Below are 12697 nucleotides of genomic sequence, written 5' to 3'. Positions count from 1 at the left end.
TTCTCGGTGCCGTTGAGTCAGTGGAACCCAGCATGTTCCTTAATGGCTTTGTAAAACCAAGTGATAGATGGCGTCCTTCTCCCATGGTGTGTAGTGCATGCATCAGTGCGTGCGTGGGCAGTTCTGCGTTAATCACACCCCACAGTGACTTGAGGGCTCCTAATAACTGCCCGTGTAAACAAAATTGAGTTGGGGGAATTTTGTATTCCTGGCAGAGCTGGTCAAATGAAAGTAAATGGGGTCCTGAAACAAACCCCCTACCATGTCAGTGGAATGTTTATACCAGGTTGCTAATTGTTCAGCAGTAAAATGCCCCAAGGTTCCAGGTAGACCCTGGAGCAGTGTGGCTGGGGAGTAGGTGAGTGTGCGCTTTGAGTTGGAAGACTCTCACCAAGCACCTCTGAGCAATCCACTCATGGAGGGACCACAAACAGTACAGCTTAACAGAGGGAGGAAGAAGGTGTTGTATTAAATACAAGAGGAGGGAACAATCCCCTGCACTGCCTTCATAAAGATTGTTTCCCGATATCCACCTGGACACCCAATGAAGCTGCGCTGCAAGGTAATAGGCCTCAAAAGATGGCCCTCCCAGCCTACCGCCCCCCACTGGTAACTGAAGCTTGTTTATGGCTACTTGGTGACCCTCATTATCCCAGATCAGATCTCCCAGTGCCTGGTTCAAGTCCAGAAAGAATCGTTGCTTAGGAAATACCAGGTCATTGACAAAGTAATATAGTATCCGGTGAAGGACAGTCCTCTTTGCGAGCCAGCAGCATCCGCTGCCAAAACCACATTTGAGACTTAAGGGCGGTAAATGCCTGCTGTAGGTTGCCATCGAATAAATCCTGCTGAGAGTGATAAAGATGGATCCCAGTCCAGGAGGGAAAGATCCAAGACATTGTTATAGTCCCTTCCCAGTAACCAGGAGATGCCTACCCATTGGGCGAGGATTAAGAATAGGGCAGCCCAGAAGGCTACTTGCTCGGAGTTTGGGGCATATATACATCCCAAAGTGACTGGATTGCCATCTAGTCTGCCTTGTGCAAAAACATACCTTCTTTCTTTATCAATCACCGTTTGGCGGGCCTGAATGTTGGTCCCTGGGCAGATCCATAGCAAGGTTCCTTGTGCATAGGAGTAGTACACTCTGCCATAAATCTAACCCCTCCAGCGCTTGCTGAGTAGCTGAGGTTCGCTGCCTAGGAGGTGAGTGTCTTGCAGTAAGCTGATCTGTGTTTGAAGTCGGTTGATGTATGTGTACACTGAGAAAGAGTGGTGAATGCATTCTTCATACATTTAAGGTAAGGAATCTGGTAGTCCAGTGACGGTCCATGCAGTCCTGTGTATTGTATCTATGGGAGACAGCCCCTCGCACCGTACACCCCCGGTGCTTGGTCATGAAAGAAGTTCTGCATCGCTCGTGCCATGTAGGGAATAACAGTGGGGTATAACCACTAATACTCAAACAGAAACCAGAGCCTGCAGCCAATGGCAGCAAGCTCAAACATTTGCTCTAATTGCTAACTCATGAAGTGGGGGAAGTGACCATGCACCGTGTAGTGGTGAAAGTCCAAGGGGGGGGGGGTGTAACGGCCTGCAGGTCCGCAAACTAGATCATGCTGCATGTGTATGAGTGGCCAAGCCATTGTTAGCTCAACAGCAATATTGTAATGGGAGCAGCCTCCACAGGTGTTTTTCTCAAATTGTTGCAAGTGTGTTCAGTGGGCAGTAATGCGGTATGGTCCCAAACAGAGCATGCCAAGAAAGCCTGTGAGCAGTCCCCATAAAGTGCCTCATCACTTACTGGGTCTTTATAACAGGAATGGGGGCATTAAAGCAAGTCCCCTACTGTTTGCAGCATAACTGGCCTGGCTAGGAGCACCCTGAGCCCACTGAGGTTGTGTTGTCATCGCTTGATGCCAAATTTGAGTCTGTATGATGTGAGGGCAAGGGTTGATGCAGGGCGTAGGCAGCCTCTATGGCAGATTGTTGACTCTGCCACAGCTCATTTGGGCCTACTCCGCAGTTGCCTGGGGCAATGGCTTCCCTCAAAGTGGGTTTCAACCCAGTCCCAAGCTGAATCCAGATCCATAAAGAAATTAGTTTACTGTTTAAGCACAAACCATAACTTTGCCAGGAACATCACAAAATATTGGGCATTCACTGAGAGAACTGAGGAGTGTTGTGATTGGGTCAACTGTGTATTGTCAGGGAAAATAGAGACTCAACCGTTATCAAACTTGAGGGGGAAAGCATGTCTGGCGGCTTGTAGTATGCATCGTAGTATGCATCCCTGTCTTTATACTGAAACAATTTTGCAACTATTGGACACCTAGGTGACCTCGGCTGAGTCTTGCATGCTGGCACATGATGAGGCCTTTCCATGGAAAAGTGAGGGGAGAGGGTCAGTATTGGTGTAAAAGATCTCACCTGTTCATCTAGAAAATCAATCCTAGTCTGGAATCCCTCTAAACCCTCTGACATGCCCTCCACCCAGATGTTATTTCTGCTGTCTCTTCCTTCCACACCCTCTGTCCGATACTCCAATTGCTGCATTCTAACCAGCAGGTCGTGAGTGTTCTTAACTTGGTCTGCGAACTGCGGCGTCGTGTCCAAGACATTGTGTTCAGTATGTGAAACTCTGGTGGCTAGTTTCTGTAGATCTCTCTGGAAAAGGCCGAAGTCTACCCTGATCTCCTCAAAACGTGACTCCGCTGAAGTGCGCAAGGTCTCTATGGCTTTTATATATAGCGTCCAACTTGGTGGTGGAGTCTTGTTCTGGTTTGGTCAGCGGGAGCCCCTGGTCCTGACGGTCTGGTGAATGTAGTGTCGGGGATAGTGGGCGTGACAGGCCTCTGTATGCTTTGAGTTTGCCATGGTGGTAGGATGTTGGCAGTGGGCAGACGTGCCCATCATTGAACTACCGGCACTGTGTATGCATGAATGCACAAATTTGGTGAGCCTATCACTGAATCTTATCTTAATGTGCTCTTAGTGTGCCTATCACTGGATTGCAGGCATTGTTTAGGCACTTGTAGATTAATTGGGTGTGTATATCATCGAATCCAATAATAATATGTATATCACTGCTATGAATACTCGTTCTGCATAACCTCCTCTTAAAATGGCTGCTGCTCCTCAGCCATCTTATTCCCCACACATGGCATAGCTACCAATGTTGTGATTCAGTCAATTTCGTGATACAGCAGTACTAATGCTCTTTTTAAATAGCAACACTGCCAAGACGGTCAGTTTTGTCTACAGCTGCAGTGAGTCATGAAGAGGGTATGCACTCTAGCTACACGACTCTAGCTACGCAAACTCCTGAACTACAGACCAAATCTGGACTCTCGTATGAGCTCCGCTTAAAAAGGCTGCCACTCCTCAGCCATCTTATCCACCACACATTTTAGTTGCGCTCTGCCTCCTGCAGTGCTAGAACAAATCGTATTTCCTTTCTTTACATTTGATACCATGGCAGTTATCAGGCGTAATGCCGCAGACACAGTGCTCCAGTCCTACGCTTCAAGAATGCTGCGCCTCCCCTGGGTCAACGGGAATCCGTTAGACCAGTTCTAGTAGGCCCCAAGGCCCCTGTCGCGCTCCCAACCGGTTCCTTGATAGTAAGCAGAGGTGCATGGCAGCCGATATTTTCCTCCGTGGCCCCGCCAACTTGGGTTGGGGGTTACCCCTCACACCTGCTCTGAGTGCTGCAATGCCCACCTCACACGGGGCAACTGGGTACGCTTAAACTCTTGTGGTTGTCTGTCACGTGCAAGGTGCACCTGAAAGAAATTTGTTGTTGAATCCCATTTTTTTAGGATCAAGAATGGGCTAAGCCTCTTTTTTTATGGGGAATCAGATCGGGTATGTGCAGAGGAAACGAAATTTGTGAAGCATATAGAGTCCGCTTTCAGTAATCTGGGCAAGAGTTGATTTCTCTGCTGGCATACAATAGATTGATCCTATTATGCACTGACCTTGTAGTTTAGGCTCTGTTTCTTCTTCCCATGGGTGTTTTGAATCAGTTGTATATTATTTTACTGACCCATCAATGACAGCTGGGGGCGTGGCAGCAGGCCACACCGTGGATACCTCCCTCTACAAGTGCTCGACCACTAATGCTTCAACACTAGGCAAGGTGCATCCCACAATTAAATTGTGAGGGTTACTATTTTCCTGGTAGTGGAGAAGGGATACATGCTGTGCACATTGGGAAATGTAATGCAGTGTAGTGTGTACATCCACTCTCCCCAAGTAAGAATAATAGACACAATTTTAGCTGGAAGGTGTCTCAAAAGCTTGTTAATTTTCCATACTGCGAAATACTACAGGGTGCCACACTGATGTCCTGGGAAAACAGACTGTCTCTCCTAGCTACGATGGGACAGTGCAGACTGTACAGAAAGGTACAAGAACATACTGACCAAGTGAAAGAATGTTTTATATAACTCCAAATGCAGGCTTTGTGCTAGCTTGTAAAACTCCATTTGTGATTACATGTTCCATCAAGTTCAAAAAGATGTACCAGGCATTATTGTTAGTGTTATTCTAGTTTTCTCTCATTATTTTAATGCAGGGTTTTGTGTCGGTGGGATGGGGTGGGGTGGGTAAAAAGTGCTATATAAATACCAATATCAAACTATAAGGTGTGTAGAATTTAGTTGGTCTGGTGGCGAGCTTATAGGGCTGATTGTTAACAATTCTCATGGGCCCCACCTTTCACTTTAGGTGGTGTAGTACACTTTTCGTTACCATGGGCAAGACCTACATAGGGCCCTGGCTTCAGTTCAAAGCTCAAGGGATCAGAACTGAGATCAAAAGGGGTCAAGAAAAGCAAAATGTGTAGCAGCGTAGTAGAATGTGATGTATTCTCTTCCATCTCCGAACAACTGTGTGCTTATGAAAAGGCATTGCAAGTGCTCTCTAACCAACAAGTGTCTTCCTTTTAACGAAATATGGTAAACCTATAATCTTAGTGTATTTTTGCAAGTGATTATCACACATACCCAGACTTCCGAAAACCTAATTTATAGACTTCACCTACAAGAGAATGGGAAGGCCATACCTATTTTACATGCTGGTAGATTCATTGAATTACAATGAAAAATGAAATACTCCACCTTGTGACTGCATGTGTGGTTTTCAAGTGATGTATTGTAGCTTTATTTTATGGAGGGCTTGAGCAAATGTGTGGCTTTCATGACGATTTATTGGGATTGTCTGACCTGGAATGTTGCCAACCAGTCACAAATATTTCCATTTAATTGAGAGAGATGGAGTTAGAAATATTTAAGTTTGCATTGTATAATTTCTCTTTTTGTAGTCGATTCTGGTGGCGCGAACCTCCCAAGACAAGCAGAAGTATTTCCTGACAGAGATCATTTTGGCCGTATATTCTACAACCAGGCCTGTATGTCTTCAAAAGGGATCTTTCAGGTGAGCCACAAGACACCCGACGACCTGCTCAACACATGCCTTCTTTAATGGGACTTTACAGATCGATTCTTAAAAATGAACACAATGTAAGGCAACACTGTATTTATAACTCAGAGTGCACAATAGTACTAGAGCTGGATGACTCTTGCCACACCTCAGGACTTTGTTAGTTTCTAGTTGAAAAAAGCCTGGTGGTAAGGCAACTCTGTCTCCAGTTTATAGTATGTGCCACTTAAATGTTATTAGCCATAACTAGATTTTTGAAAAAAGTTATGATCGGATGGTATTAACTTGGAAAACCCCTCACCTCCTTTGACACTTTTTTCACATTATGCACTTTTTACAACACCTTACTGTGGCACAATAGATATGGTTGTCGTAGCTTGAGGAAGACTTCTGAATTTACTAAAACTAGATATATATAGGAAAAGGTCACATATTGTAGATTGGCTGAAGGTTTTTATCAGTAGAGCGTTTACTGCTTCATGTTTCCAGGAACTTTGCCCTGGTACAGTGAAGTTCAGGATGCGAGTGAGAACTTTGCTGATTGGGGAGGCTCCCAAGTTTTTAAGTTTAGAAAGATTTATTGAATAAGATAGGCCAAGTAACCCATCATTACAAGTAACATATGGCAATGGAAGGAGGTAAAAGGATACTAAAATATAACAGTAAGCAATGCAGTCCCAAAAAGGGAAGTAGATACTATGCCAAGGAAGAAAGCTTTTTAAAGGTATTTTGTTTTGTGGGAGGGGAGAAGAGAAAGGGAAAGAGAGAGAGAGAGGGTGGAGGGGGAGAAAGAAAAGAAGGGCAACCTGAAATACAAATTCAATATCATATAAATTGCCATAATCAAATAAGTGCAATGCTGAGTAATAATCAAAATTGAAAAAGTAAAGGGGTGCAAGGTGAAGTTCAAGGAATACATCTAGAAAAGAAATCCGTTAAAGGCAACCATAGCTAATGTTTTTTGATCAATAAAGGTATAGTAGTAGCAAAGGCACGGTCAAGCCTATGGTGATGACATAACAGATTCCACCAAGCACTATATGAAATCTTTGAAGTATCTTTCCAGTTGGTTGTGATAATCTGAAAGGAAATGGCTATATATAGATCTATAAATTTACGTATATTACATTGAACATTCCATATATGTGAAGAACCACCCAAAAAGATATGTACAATCTCAAAAGGATAGTCTGTGGCTAAAATGTCATTCAGTTTTGTCCAAATGCGAGACAAGAGGGATTCAACCAACGGGCAATGAAAAAACATGTGAAGAAAATCACTATCAGCATTATGAGCAGGACCAATATTTCTTGGAGTCAAGTAACTTGAATTTATGTAAATCAGAGGGGGTAAAAAAAAGTCTGTTATAAAAGAAGTATAGAGTCTGTGTGGTACTGGCAGAACGGGAAGCGGAGTGTATTTTAGACCATATAGAGTCCCAAACTTGGAGGGAGAATTTGTGGACTAGATGCTTTTCCCATAAAAGTTCAAGTTTAGATTTGGACCTATCAGCAGTGGGATGAGATAATAGTTTATAAATGGCAGCAGCATTGAAAGGAGTTGGAAAGTGTGGTGGAGGGGAGAGGGTAGGGGCAATAGTGGTCTTGGAACTATTTTGAGAAATAATAGAGGTTAGGGCATTTTTAAGCAATGGGTATTGGGAAGAGTATGTGTTGGGAAGGTGAAATGAGTCCCGAATATCTAGGAAAGCCCTCAAGGAATTATCTTTAAGTAAATGATCATAAGTGATGATGCCTTTGTCAATCCATTCCTTCCAAAAAAGCGTTCCGTTATTGATTTTTAAGGATTTATTGTACCATATCGGAGTAAGGGAGTGAAAGTCTGCTTGGGAGGGAAAGGAACGAAACAGTGAAAGAGTAAGTGTTTTGGAGTGCTTAAATATGGGAGTGAGAAATCACTTCGGAGGCTGAGATACGCGAGTAGCTGTAAGAAATGAGAAGGGTAAGAGTTGCGCGAACTCTATTGAACTCCAGGCTGTTAAGGGGGGAACAAAATGAGTCTGTTAAAAAAGGCCAAATTTGTTTTAAATTGAAAGCTGAGTGAAATCGGGTAAGGTTAGGAAACTTGACTCCACCTAAATCTTTGGGTTGTTGGAGACGAGAGAGAAATCCTAGCTTTGCGTTTGTTCCATAAGAATTTAGTTAGGAGGCAGTTTATGGTTTTAAAGAAATAGAGTGGGAGAAAAATAGGAAGCATAGAGAGATCAAAATTAATGATAGGAAGAAGCATCATCTTAATAGTTGCTAGCCTCCCCCACCAGGATAAGAAAAGAGGAGACCAACCGTCTATGAGTGAAGAGATCTTTTTAAGTTTGTCCTTATGGTTGAGTTTAATACTTTCTCTAATAGTGCTGGCATAAAGAATGCCTAAACACTTAATATTTCCGGGATTCCATTCAAAGCCAGAACCATGGAACATATGGGAAAGGCAAAATTTGTTAAGGGGTATGACTTCAGATTTGTCTATATTCAGTTTGTATCCAGAGACTAAGGAATATTCTTGTAATAAAGAAAAAAGGTGGTAAAGAAGTGGACGGACTAGAGATGTAGAGTAAGATATCGTCTGAGTAAGCAGTAAATTTAATATCAATATTCTGAAATGTGAAGCTGGTATAAGATGGTGAGCGCCAAATTTTTTCTAAGAAAAAAGGTGGTAAAGAAGTGGACGGACTAGAGATGTAGAGTAAGATATCGTCTGAGTAAGCAGTAAATTTAATATCAATATTCTGAAATGTGAAGCTGGTATAAGATGGTGAGCGCCAAATTTTTTCTAAGAAAGGTTCTAAAGCAAGAATGAAAAGAAGAGGGGAAAGGGGACAACCTTTTCTAGTGCCTCTATGGAGAGAAAAATAATTAGATTGGGAGCCATTGACACAAATAGAAGTAGAGGGGGCAGAATACAACAGTTGAATGTATTTAATAATGGGGGGCTAAAACCATGCCATCTCAGCGCTCCAAACATAAAGTCCCAGCTGACCCTATCAAACGCTTTTTCAGCTTCTAATATGATAGCTGCGACTGAGGAGTCTATCTTTGAGGCAAGGTGGATGATGTTGAATAGAGTTCTCGAATTATCGGTAATGGAACTACCTTTGACAAACCCAGATTGGTAAATATTAATAAGATCGGGAATGACTTTGTTACTACGAATTGCTAAGATTTTGGCGTAAATTTTACAGTCTGTATTGATCAAAGAAATGGGTCAAAGTTTTTTGCAAAGGGAGGGGTCCTTGTCTGTTTTAGGGATTAGGCATAGCATTGCCTGTGTAAAGGACCCCCTAGATTCACCTTTGGCAAGAAAATAGTTGATCAATGCAAATAATTGTGGTATTAAAATATTCTTGAAATGGGTATAAAAACGAACAGTGAAGCCATCTGGGCCGGGAGTTTTGTCCTTGGGTAAAGAGTAATAGCATTGAGTATTTCCTTTTCCAAAATAGGAATGTCTAGGGATGAAAGATCTGTAAGATTGTCAGGGGATTTGGGAATAGATTGAAAGAAAGTCGATTTGTGCCGAAGAAGGACTGGATTCCGGAGTGTAAAGGGAAGAGTAATATTGAACAAAACAGTCAAGGATTTTATCATCCGCTAATTAACGATCTCCATGTGCATCAGTAATAGCTATGATTTTGGATTTTTGCTTTTTGATTTTTAGATAATTTTCAAGGGATTTGCCTGCTTTGTTTCGCCCTCCATACATGTTAGCATTGAATTTGAGGAGATTATTGCATGCAGAATCCCAAGAGTGTTTGTTATATTGCATCTTTGCTTTGATAAGAGAAGATAGTGTATCAGAGAAGTTTGTGGTGAAATAAAGATGTTCAAGTTCTTTAATCTGTTTAAGAATGTGAGATGAATGTCAAAAGGGCTTTTTTCCTCTTTCGATATACAAAGTCAATATTAAATCCTCTAGCGGCCGCCTTGAAAGCATCCCAAATGAAGTGAAATTGAGGAGTAGAGTGAAGATTATTATGGAAGAATTCCTCCATAAAAAGCATAAAGTGCTCAGTAAACTGGGAGTCTAAGAAGAAAAATTATTGAAGCACCAGCCACGAGAGGTGGCAGTAGGTGAGGGGTAGTCTATATATAAAATAACTGGGGCGTGATCTGAAATAAGAATAAGAACCTATTTCTGAGTTAGTCATGAATTGGAAGGCGTGTTGAGTGAGAAAAATAGTCCATAAGGGAATGTGATGCATGTACTGGAGAAAAGAAGGAGAATTCTAGTGTGCCGGGGTGGGATATTCTCCAGGAATCTGAGACCTCTGGAAGAGATGGATTTGTAAAAACATTTTTGCATCTTATTTGGAACACATCTAGTTTGTGATTTTCAGTCTAAAAAGGGATCCATGAGTTGGTTAAATCACCGCCCACAATTAAATCATCAGTCGCATGTGAGGAAAGAAGTGTGGAAAAGTCATTCCAAAAGGTTAAATCAACGCCATTAGGGCCCTAAACATTACAAAAGGAAAGTTGTATATTATTAACAGTAGTATCTAAAACAACCATCTACCATTAGTATCATGAAACTCATTTTGTAACTGAACAGTCAATGACTTATGAAACAAAATAATACAACCATTCTTGTTGTTCACTGCCAGAGAGCAGAAGGCTTCTCCTACCCATTGTTTATGCAGTGAAGACCGATCTTTTGGCTTAAGGTGCGTTTCTTGCAACAATGCAACTTGACATTTCGATCTCGATAAATGAGATAAAACACGTTGTTTTTTAACAGGATTGCGAATACCTTTAACATTCCAAGAGATAACGCGAAGACCACTCATTCTTGGAATTTGAATAAGAGTAGGCCGAAGAGTGAAGAGAAGTCAAAAAAAGAGTAGGAGAAGAGAAAATAAGGTTAAGAAGAGGTTGGAAAGATGCAGATAGCGAAGAAGAGTAAAAAGAGAAGAGATTGAACCAAATGACCACCACAAGAATAGCAACCGGAACAGGTTGAGAGAACAGTAGAGAACCATAGTCTGAAATGAACAAGAGGAAATCAAAAAAAGGGAACAATAAAGAGTCATGGGCTGAGAAAAGAGAGAAAATTAAATAGGAGGAAATAGAGAAGGAAAATGTTGCCAGAATTACGATGGAGGGGAAAGAAGATGACTGGGATAAGATAGGAAAAAAGAGATGACAGAAAGCCAAGTGGCTTTAGCCATACCAATCCACAGAAGAAGAAACAATAGTGTGGGGGGGAGGGCAGTAAGAACCAAGACGACCACTCCACTGAGACGAAACACAGAGAGGAAAACAAACTGATATGGAAAATGTAAAAAAAGGGGAAGAACAAAACTCCAACTTTACAGTAGTAGACAAGTGAAACAAGGAGGAAGGAGACTTACCAAACAATAAATGACAAAGCAACGGGATGAATCAGACGTGATAAACAGAAGGAGAAATGCTGGAATGATTCCTCAACAAGAGGACAACACAAGGGGAACCTGGAAAATATGGAAAAAAATATAGACACAATCAAGAAAAATAATACAACATACATAAATATTAAGTCTCAGAGAGCAAAACAAACTTATTTTTCAAATAACTAAACCATCAATGATTGCTGAGTTTCATGAGTTCTCCTCGATTAGAATGGATAAACTTCCAAAGGTCAGCTGGATCCTCAAAGGAAAATGTTCTATCTTTGTAAGTCACTTTAAAGAAACAAGGATGTATGAGGCCATAGCGAGCATTCATGGATTTGAGAGCTGGTCTGAGATCCAGAAATTCTTTGTCTGTTAGCTGTTGGTTTAGAGACATCATGACTAAAGAAGATTTTATATCCGGACCATAGCATCTGTTTATGATGTTTGGCCGCGTTGAGGATCGCCATCAGAATACTGCAGGAAATATGCGATGATGCCTCTTGGTTTAGTAGAAGTGGAAGCAGATTTAGGCCCTAATCTGTGCGCCCTTTGAATGTTAAAATCTGTTGATTTAAAAAGGCGAGCAATCTGAAAGACTTGAGTTTTCAGGAAGGAGATCATGTCATAACCTTTGGAACATTCCGGAATTCCATAAATGCGTAGGTTGTTACGCCGGTTTACATTTTCTAAATCCTCTGCAGTTTTCTTAAGTTTGGTAACTTCCTTAGTGAGGGTGTCCACTTTAGCAATGACTTCTTGCGCATCACTTAACTTCTGCTCAATATCAGACAGTCTCAAATCCAGGCCATACCATTTTTCCTCAATCATTTGAAAGGGACGAATCCGGCTTAATTCTTCCATAATATCCTCCAGAGTGAGGGGAGGAGGTGACTTAGGCGGAGAACAGAGGTCTTTGTTGAGTCGCTTGCCAGAGTTCGTTGATGTATCTTTACGACCTCCAGAAACAGCCCCCGCAGCACCTTGAGACTTGGAAGTTTGCAAATGATCCATGACGTATAGATCAATGTGACGAGTGAAGAGCTCAAAATATGAAAAAATACCAGGATAAGGACAAAAAATGTTTCTCTGAGTATGAGCAGAGCATGGGGGCGTAGAGAAATAATATTCCGAACAGCTTCTGCAAGAGAAAGACAGTCATCTGTCACAGAGAATGCCACAAAGTAATATATAAGCAGGAGCCAAAGCAACCAGCAGGTGTATATATCCTTAGATATATTAATGCGGTAGAGAATGAACAGTGGCTCTCAATCAAATGCTGGACTAGACTGTTGGCGCATAAAAATGCAATATATATCCAGGCAGTTGAAGAATGCGTTGAACATTGGTAGTGTAAGAGAATAAAAAAGCAGCAAATGACAGGAATTGCTGCAAGGAGAAAAAAAAAGCTAACATGGTGCTGAGGAGAAATGAATTCAAACTGCCTAAGTGAAAACAGGCTCTTTAATCTGCTGAAAAAAGGAGTCTCATTGTGCAGATAAAAAAAACCCTCAATTAGCTTGCAGAAAGAGTAGTAAGAGGTTTAGGTTCCAAACTATTAGGAAGCAGTCAGTGAGCTAAATGCACGCTATATCGTACGCGGGCAAAATGGCGGTCGCCATCGCTGAGGAGATCGTGATGCGGGGAAAAAGAAAGTTGTTGGTGAAATCGGTTGGAAACATGCCCAGGTACTCCGGGCAGTTTCCGACACGTTAGCCTTCATCCGCAAACATCGGCGTTGCGATGAAGAGGCGCCTTCGGCGAGAAGTGAAGCTCGATGCGATGGAGCTTCTCAGGTTGCGGCCATTTTGCCGCCGCCGCCCTGGGAGACTCCATGTTGAAGATGTGGTGGAGGCAGTGGTCTTT

General features: G+C 42.1%; 1 protein-coding gene across 1 annotated transcript in view; it reads left to right on the top strand.

Moving 5' to 3' along the window:
• The window catches only part of MCCC2 (methylcrotonyl-CoA carboxylase subunit 2), a 264869-nt gene that overhangs the window by 113838 nt on the left and 138334 nt on the right, over positions 1–12697 (top strand). Inside the window, exon 6 of the mRNA XM_086960805.1 lies at positions 5327–5439. Coding sequence (XP_086816931.1) covers positions 5327–5439 — 113 coding nt within the window. The remainder of the gene's footprint in view (positions 1–5326; positions 5440–12697) is intronic.

Source organism: Lissotriton vulgaris, chromosome 3_1, assembly GCF_964263255.1.
Source record: "Lissotriton vulgaris chromosome 3_1, aLisVul1.2, whole genome shotgun sequence".
Classification (NCBI taxonomy): Eukaryota; Metazoa; Chordata; class Amphibia; order Caudata; family Salamandridae; genus Lissotriton; species Lissotriton vulgaris.
This window is presented reverse-complemented; position numbering and strand designations above follow the sequence as displayed.